This window comes from Leptidea sinapis, chromosome 40, assembly GCF_905404315.1.
Source record: "Leptidea sinapis chromosome 40, ilLepSina1.1, whole genome shotgun sequence".
Taxonomy (NCBI): Eukaryota; Metazoa; Arthropoda; class Insecta; order Lepidoptera; family Pieridae; genus Leptidea; species Leptidea sinapis.
Window position 1 is genome coordinate 3,921,489 of NC_066304.1, and position 9,274 is coordinate 3,930,762.

The 9,274-nt window shown below is 34.7% G+C and overlaps 1 protein-coding gene across 1 annotated transcript; it reads left to right on the forward strand.

The window, feature by feature from the left end:
• Positions 1 to 239: 239 nt before the first annotated feature.
• LOC126976414 (apolipoprotein D-like) lies at positions 240 to 6,199 on the forward strand. The gene is made up of 5 exons (XM_050824733.1): positions 240 to 382; positions 1,718 to 1,875; positions 2,413 to 2,597; positions 4,883 to 5,118; positions 5,721 to 6,199. Exons 1-5 carry the CDS (start codon positions 302 to 304, stop codon positions 6,051 to 6,053), a joined length of 993 nt encoding a protein of 330 aa, XP_050680690.1. The 5' UTR covers positions 240 to 301; the 3' UTR covers positions 6,054 to 6,199.
• Positions 6,200 to 9,274: the final 3,075 nt, after the last annotated feature.

A 9,274-nucleotide genomic window follows, 5' to 3' on the forward strand; every position in this document is an offset into this window, starting at 1 on the left:
GAGCTAAGACAAACAGTGGAAAAAGGAATAAAACGAAAGTACTAATGCCTCGCAAGGAGTTTGCACTATTCTTGTACGTATAAAAACTTGAAGCTACGAGGGTAAAACAATGTAAGACCATTAGCACATTATACTCTATTACCTAACAAGGATTGCAGCTTATAATAAGTTAGCAGTTCATTGCACATGGTGTTCCATTAGACAGGGACCGGTTCCCGTTGTTGCGAGGGTTTATAAGCGAAGTTCAGGTCTGAGATCATCATTCCCGATTCTTCGGCCATCCCTGAACCATCCCTGAACAATGTGGAGGCTCTCCGTTCTTGTGTTGCTTGCGACCGCGTCGGCGCAGATTCCATCTTTAGGATGGTGTCCAGATTATCAGGTGAGTTATTTTTTGCATATTTTTATTTTTGAATAATATAGGCCTCTGTAACTACTTTTCTTGCCTTGAAAGAGCTTGAATACTCGATTGGATGCGATTATGACAGTAATCACGACCATCATGTTCACGAAGCATCCTTACACAAACAATGAATTCAAGCTCTAAAGGTTGATGCATCCAATATAAGATAATTTATATTTATATAATTTATTAATTATTACTTTTAATGACATATTTGATTTTATTTAAACACATTTCATATATTGGATACCTTAAAAACTATTTTGTTTTCTGTATTTGATTGAAAGGAGTGGCCGTTCAGTTTCTTGTGTGTTCTTCTCACGAGCATTATTTTTTCCGAACATATGGTAGATTCAGTAATTCAAAAGAAATATTTTATAGTAACGATTCAAAAGCGCTTACTTTAAGCCTAATTAATTGAGTTTTATTTGACTTTGATTTAGGAACCTCCAAGATTTTAAGAATACCAACTAAATTCAAACATAATTTGTGTAATAATAGTTTCACTGGCATAAAAATTACGTTGCAAGTCCTCAAACCTTACCGAAGTCTTGTTAACTTGCCTTAACTAGTTTCTGAACGAAGTCCATGACTTTGGATCCATCCGTCCCATGACTTATACAAAACAATAACTAATTAATTCCACCAACTGAATCCCTGTTAGATAATGTTTAAAAAACAGCAAAGATTTACAATTAGCAGATTCTAATTACTGTAGCAGTTTTTAACAGAAATATTTTTCTGTGCATATTGTAGTAGGAAATATTTAAATTTTAACATATTAGGGGGTGTTAATTACGTAAGGTGAGGGGGGTGAGTACTAGGGGGGAGGGTATAACGCTAAATCGATCCAAATCTCACATAAATATTTTTCTAGCAGAAAACGGTGTAAAATATGCACGAGTCTCCACGGACTGAATGAGAATAAATCTATATTTGATTTTATGATAGTGACTTTAAATAACGGTGATATTCACAAATACTAGTACTTTGCTATTCTTCAATAAAAGTAATAGAACATGTTAGACAAAACATACATTTTGAAGAATCTCCCCTAAGGGAGGGTGTTGAGGAAAATCTTACGATGTCTCACCAAGGGGGGAAAGGGGGGTCGATAAAAACTCATAAATGGATCACGTAAGTAATGGACGCCCACTTAAGCATATTATTATTATTACGTTACACCCTTACATCTCTGTGGCAAGAAAATGTGGGCGGAGGTGATCACTTAACATTAGGTGACCCGTAAGCTCCTTGTCCTCATTTTCCATAAAAAGCAATTTTTTTCTTAACTAATTACTTTTGTTGTTCCAGCCCATGGCCAACTTTAACATGAATAGATTCCTGGGCAACTGGTACGAAGCCGAGCGTTACTTCACGGTGTCTGAATTGGCCACCCGCTGTGTCAACACAAAATATGAAGCCACTCCTGAAGGAAGGATCATTGTGTCCAATGAAATAACCAACTCATTGTAAGTATTTTATTTGAAATAGCTGATACCCCGAGCCTTCATCCGCGTACACATATGACTGACCGGCTAATAATAATCGTAATACCGACAGTTCAGTAACGTAAATTTTTTACACCTTGGATTACATTATTGGAGATTTAGTAGGAATACTGTTTTTTTTAATATCAAATAGCCTTTGTCATCCTGAGGTAGTGTAGCTTCCAAACAGAGAAAGAATTTCTCAAATCGGATTAGTAGTTTCGGAGCCGATTCATTGCAAACAAATAATCAAAGAATTCCTCTTTATAATATTGGTATAGATAAGTTATTTTTTAAAGTTAGTTAAATCCAATTTTTTGTACCCTTAGTGGCTATAGGAATTATATTACTGTTTTTGAGTCTAGACCCATAAATTATCCTAGTTTTCAAACTAAATTATCACGGAATGACCGAAATCATTACATCGATTTTATATCTGCCAATCCATGACTAAAGCTATAAAAATCTCAAGCATAATTAATATTCTTTTATTACTTCTAATAACTATTATAACCACAGGACTGGATTGAAGAGAGTAATGGATGGAACCCTCGAGAACATCGGACGTGAAGGCGAGGGTCGGCTGGTGGTGAAGTACAGCTCACTTCCTGTGCCCTACGACAGCGAGTTCAGCGTTCTGGGCACTGATTATGACAATTACGCCGTCATGTGGTCGTGTAGCGGCATTGGACCAGTCCACATCCGTAAGTAATATTATTGTTCAGGTTCATTTTTTTTTATGGAATAGGAGGACAAACGAGCGTACGGGTCACCTGGTGTTAAGTGATCACCGCCGCCCACATTCTCTTGCAACACCAGAGGAATCACAAGAGCGTTGCCGGCCTTTAAGGAAGGTGTACGCGCTTTTTTTGAAGGTACCCATGTCGTATCGTCCCAGAAACGCCGCACAAGGAAGCTCATTCCACAACTTTGTAGTACGTGGAGGAAAGCTCCTTGAAAACCGCACTGTGGAGGACCGCCACACATCCAGATGTGTGGCGGTCCTCCACAGTCCATCTGGATGGTGGGGATCATTTACGGCCGTTCCCAATATTCAGTCTATCTGATACTTTAGATAAAAATCGTAACTATCGTTGACTTTTCTGTCCCAATAAACTTTTCGACGGTAACTCACCATATCCGTACACGCTGTCTGTCAAGGAGGACGTATAGCTTACCAGCGATAGAAGTTTGTATTGAAATTGCAATTCACGCGTCCAATATAAGGCGATAAGAATGACATATCGGGTATATTGGGACAGCTTCAGATTATTGACAGCTAATTACTGACAGTAGAAGGTAGAAATTTATCTATATCTGTAGATAGTATATTGGGAACGGCCGTTAAGCAATTATTATTATTTACAATATTTGTTTTGTATTGACATATTTTCTATGAGAGAATTCATTGAATGTCTACGAGTATGTGACTCGTTATAGTCTAAACACATAGTCGGATTTGGTCCGGCCGAATGTATTTTTAATAATTGAAAAAAATAAATTAAATATAACGAAATTATATAACGACCAAATTTATCTTATTTATTTATTACAATAACTACTCTTATTCAACTTACAAATTAATATATTTACCAGTGGGGCGCTCCTTTACACAGGATGCCGGCTAGATTATGGGTACCACAACGGCGCCTATTTCTGCTGTGAAGCAGAAATGTGTAAGCATTACTGTGTTTCGGTCTGAAGGGTGCCGCAGCTAGCGAAATTACTGGGAAAATGAGACTTAACATGCTACGTGTCAAGGTGACGAGCGCAGTTGTAGTGCAATTCAGAATTTTTGGGGTTTTTCTAGAATCCTGAGCGGCACTGCATTGTAATGGGCAGGGCGTATCAATTACCATCAGCTGAACGTCCTGCTCGTCTTGTCCCTTATTTTCATAAAATAAAATTATAAAAATAAAACAAAAACGTTTTTGGGCCTTTACGATCATTTAACAATTTGAAATTTAATATGCAAAAATATTTCATCTGAAATAGCCGAAACCTCGGACGCGGTTTGCTACCGGATCATATTCGATGATATATCGCATTGTAGATCGCACAAAATTATCATTATTACCGTACCGTACCGAGTACGACGCCGGACCAATTGGTGCGAGGCGTATGATGGTCCGGCGGTACCAAGTTCGACCATGTGTTTAGCCGATTACACGTCATGCTCTGTGTCAAGTTTTTTTTACATAAAAATTATTGTATTAGTATTTATATTTTGTACTTTATTTTTCTTCTATTTATGCAAAATAAATTTCAACTTGTAAAAATGATCATAAAATCAAATTATTAAAATCACAAAAATGTATTTGAAATTTTAATGACAGCAATTAATGTAATAAATAGATAAATAACTCATATTATAGTTCAAAAATATGTTTGGGTATTATATAATTTAGTTGAATTAATATATTTTCTTTAATTAGTAAAAATACATGTAATAAGTTATTTATTTCATAATTAATGAATAAATTAGATGAAGATTACAATTTATAAAAAAATAAAGTAAAAATTAGAAAAAATGATAGTCATGACCCCGCCACCGCTAGGAATCCCACTTTAATGCATTCTCATTAATAATTATGCTCATAATCTTAGGTAGAAATTTTATATAATATACTCGTAATAATGTAATTCCAGCAAAAAAAATCTGACTAAGTACATAAATTTACAATCTCTTTACTATAATCTAGAAAAGTAACCCGATCTTTTCATGGCACTGAATTACTGTGGTAATTATAAATATCCATTATTTTCTCGCCACGTAAAAAGCACCATCTTAGTCCTTGTATCCTTAACACCGCTCAGGATTCTTATTAAGAAACCTATTCTACTCTCGGGATTCAACATAGTCCCCCTAATTATCTGTTTCTTCTGTACATGATGTATTATTTACTACAATATCTATTATATTAAAAGCAGATGACAGAAGAAAAAACAACCAACACGACAAAATTTTAAAGTATTCATTTATCTACAGAGAATGCGTGGCTGTTAACTCGGGAGCGACTTGCACCACCAGCGGTGTTACAATCAGCCTATGCTGTCCTGGACAAGTACAAGTTGTCGAGAACATTCTTCGTGAAAACAAACCAAGGTGACTGCAATATTCTTCCCGAGCCGGCAGCAGAACCTATGATAAAGAGCGAGGAGGTGGATGCTAAAAACGCCCCTATCGTGCCTGAAGCTGATGTTGAAGTTGAACCATCAGTCGTGGTAAGGATTATTGTTCAATAGCCTGTTAGTAGAATTTTATATATAGGGCAAGGCATTTTCTCCAATCTTTGTTAATGGAATGCTAAATAGGCAGATTACTGATCCATCTAGTGTCTTAAGTCTCGAGCAATGGAACGGTCATTTTCGTTGGTGATTTATGAAGTTTATTCCTAGACCTGATGTCATCATGACGTCACTAAGATATCAGTATATTCCATTCTAAGTTTAAGCAGAATAATGTTCCCATTAAAGTTATATCAATAAAGTCCATTAAAACATTCAGACCGGGACGCAACAATATAAGTGTAAATGCACTGCCATTTTACAGTCCCAGATGAACACTGCTCATACGAGTACAGTTAGTTTTACTGTTATAACTCTCGTAACTGCAAAAGAGCACTTGCCATCATCAGCCTATATCATTCCACTTCTGGATATTCGCCTTTACTGTTTGATAATATATAAATTAATAATATATATAGTAGTAGTATAAGAAATGACATCAAAAAGAATTCTAAAGGAATCAATTTTGAGAAAATAAATGCCTTTTATGCCTTTTTATGCTGATTTACAAATATAATCTTATATTTTCGATGTTTTAGAAAAAGTCGGATCCAGAAACGGTGCCCGAAAAAATCGAGCAACCCGTAGTTCCCGAAATGCCTGCTGAAACTAAGCCAGTGGATATCCCTGAAGTTAAAGCTCCAGAAGAAATGAAACCAGAGAAATTTGAAAAGCCTGAAGAAATGATGGAGAAAAAGGAAGATATGCCTATGAAGACCGAGCAAATGGAGATGAAGCCAGAACAAAAAGAAAAAATGCCAGAAAAAACAGAGAAGAAGCCAGAGAAAACAGAGAAGAAGCCAGAAAAAACAGAGAAGAAGCCAGAAAAAATGGAGAAGAAACCAGAAAAATTGGAAAAACCTTTGCAATAGTGTTGTTTACAATTTATTAGGTCCTAATATTAATTCATTTTGAATGATAGGCTATTGAACCAAATAAGTCAGTCTAAAAGTGAAACCACTAGGATTTTTCTTGTAGGAAATAAAATGATTTGAGTCAAATAAACTATTTTTATTTATGTATGTGTTTTATTTAGAACTTAACTTTGGAATAGTAATTATTTTTAAGGCAACTTTATATACTTTATAGGACTCCAGAAATAACAATAATCGTAACTAATAGAATTAGATTATTTAGATTATACAAAAATACGCAATTATTTTTGTATATTGTATCTTTTATTTTGAAATAATTTTAATGTATCTGAAGAACACTAATTTGTCTGAATATGTATAGGTAGACGTACAAAATTTTGCAATGCTGCTATGAACTTAAGCACATTGCAATTTGATTGCAGGTAGTTTGAAATTCTGCCACAGACATTACTTGACTATAACGACGTTACGGTAGGTGACTTAAATATCCTGGTAGCATATAAAAGATGCAAAGTCAAAGTTCTTTATTTGCAAGAAACATTTACAGCTTAAGTTGTTATAAATTTAAGAGTAGGCACATGTTTCATCTTGACAGACATGCAAATATTCCAGTGGTTACGTTTTATAATTATTATTATAAACTAACAAAAATCAATACCTGGTACATTCAAGTTGACCAACGTAGAGCCATACCTAAAAGATCCAACAATATGCAATTCAACCAGTCGAAAGTTCTGAGGTAACAAACATAAAAAAATATAGTCGAATTGAGTATCTCCTCCTTTTTTGAAGTCGGTTAAAATGGCTGAATTGCAAATTAAACACCTTACATCATTTAAACGTCGAAAATAAATGAGGTTGACTGTTTACCTCTATTTTGAGCAATGCACGCACACTAACACAAAGTGAGATACATATCGTGAGTGTAAGACATAGCTTGTCACGCACACTAAAGTAATAAGCCTGGCCTGTTTTCATGGGATGTCTAGCAGCAAGAAGCTCTATCTAGACGTAAAAAATATCTAAGTTGCTCTATAATAGCGACATTAAATGAACACACGGGTAGAACTATCTAACCTTAATGGTTAAAAAATTTAATCTAAAATTTAAAGTTAATAATTTAGATATTGAAATTTTCAAATAAACAAATTCCATATTTAGCAAACAAAATTTTAATCACCTTACGTTGTCGCATAATACGGCACGATATAGGTGGTAGTGCTTACGCTAAATCGCGGTCTTACTCTTACAACTTGTTCGGAAATGATATTATGGAAAATTGATTTATTTAGAAGATTTATTTTTTTTATTTTTCAATATTTTTTTATGATCACGGTTATGTAGTTGTACCCGTGTGTTTATTTAATGTCGCTATTATAGCGCAATTGTATATTATTATTAATAATGTACAACTAGTATTTCAAATTTTAACATAAAAAGAATTCAAATCTAATCTAATATATAAAATTCTTGTGTCATGGTGTTAAACTTTGAACTCCTCCGAAACGGCTTGACCGATTCTCATGAAATTTTTAGTGAATATTGGGTAGGTCCCATCATTCATCCCCCTAAATGTTAAGGGAACATCCACGCCAATTTTTATTTTTTTTATTTTTTTGACATTTTTTTTAAATTTGTTTCATTATGGTCAGCATTAAAAAACACATACAACTTCAAATTTTCACCCATCTACGATCAACAGTTACTTTCGTATCGCGATTTTAATATCGGCAATACAACGTTTGCTGAGTCAGCTAGTATTATATAAAAAAGCAAAAGAGACGGGTCTGATTGTATTGGTCGGGCTGTTACTGAGCGCTCACTCCCGGCCGCTATCCCACTACTGCCCGATACGGGGACTTTTGGCTGCTGGGTTTCCCCCCTGGCCCGGTTCGCCCCTCCTTAGTTAACCTGCACCCCCCAGACTCCTCCGGGGGGTCCATATTAATACCAGGCTTAGTGTGGACGTCCAGTCAACATGAGCCACACAGCACCAGAACTCCCGACCTCAAACCATCCTCCGAATCACACCTCCGAGTAGCCGGATTACAGGAGGCGCCACACTCCCAGTCGAGAGACGAGTTGAAAATAACTTACATAATATACAAATTGAACATACGTTCAAAACCAGAAAAAAAAAATCTCGTTAGATAACATCAATCATTATTTTTTTAATAATTAATTATTTATAAAATGTAAAATTTTTATATTTTTTTGAAAATATAAAAATTAGAAGCATTTTACTATAACATCCATATAATATAAGCAGTGCTTCTTCAAAACCAGAAAAAAAAATTTCGTTAGATAACATCAATCATTATTTTTTTAATAATTAATTATTTATAAAATGTAAAATTTTTATATTTTTTTGAAAATATAAAAATTAGAAGCATTTTACTATAACATCCATATAATATAAGCAGTGCCTCTGGTAGCGCTTAGTAACACAGCCTCATTCAGCGCCATCTATCGCAAGTAGTTAACAATACTTAAGTTACGCTCATTCATAAGTAATTCAGTATTGAGTTCAGAATGTTAGTCGTGTCTTCAGAAGCAGCTAGTGGTTCTTTATTTTCTATTGTAAGCCAGTATGAAATGTTTGCTTTATTTTACCTCGAAAACTATGATTGAGAATGGCGATATTTACTTAAAATCATCAATCTTATAAACTAATGTTACCTTGAAGTTATTATTAACATCGTTGAGATAGCAGGTGATAAGTTACGAATGAACTATAAAGCCAAATTTTATTGTTTGTGCATGATCAAAGCAGACACTTCACGCTATTAAGCAAAACAACTTTCGTGTTTGAAAACCCAAATTTTCTTTGCGGCACATCACTCGTACTCGTCACCTTGAGGCAAAAGATTTTAAGTTTCATTTGCCCAGTAATTTTACAAGCTACGGCACTCTTCAGACTGATACACAATAATGCTTCGCCGCGGGAGAAGGCGTCGTTGTAACTCGTACTATCCAAAAACTATCCGGCATCTGTACAAAAGAGCCTCCCACTGGTAAAACAGTGTGTCTGTAATTATTATGTCATTACATATTGTATGGCCCGATGGGAGATACAAATTAGATACCTATCAAGAAATAAAAAAGAATTGATTTCAATTAGTCTTTAATTTGTCATCAATAACTACGTAACAATTTAAAATTAAGTTGGAAATATAGATTTTTTTTATGTTAAAACTACAGCAAAGTACGTATTATAA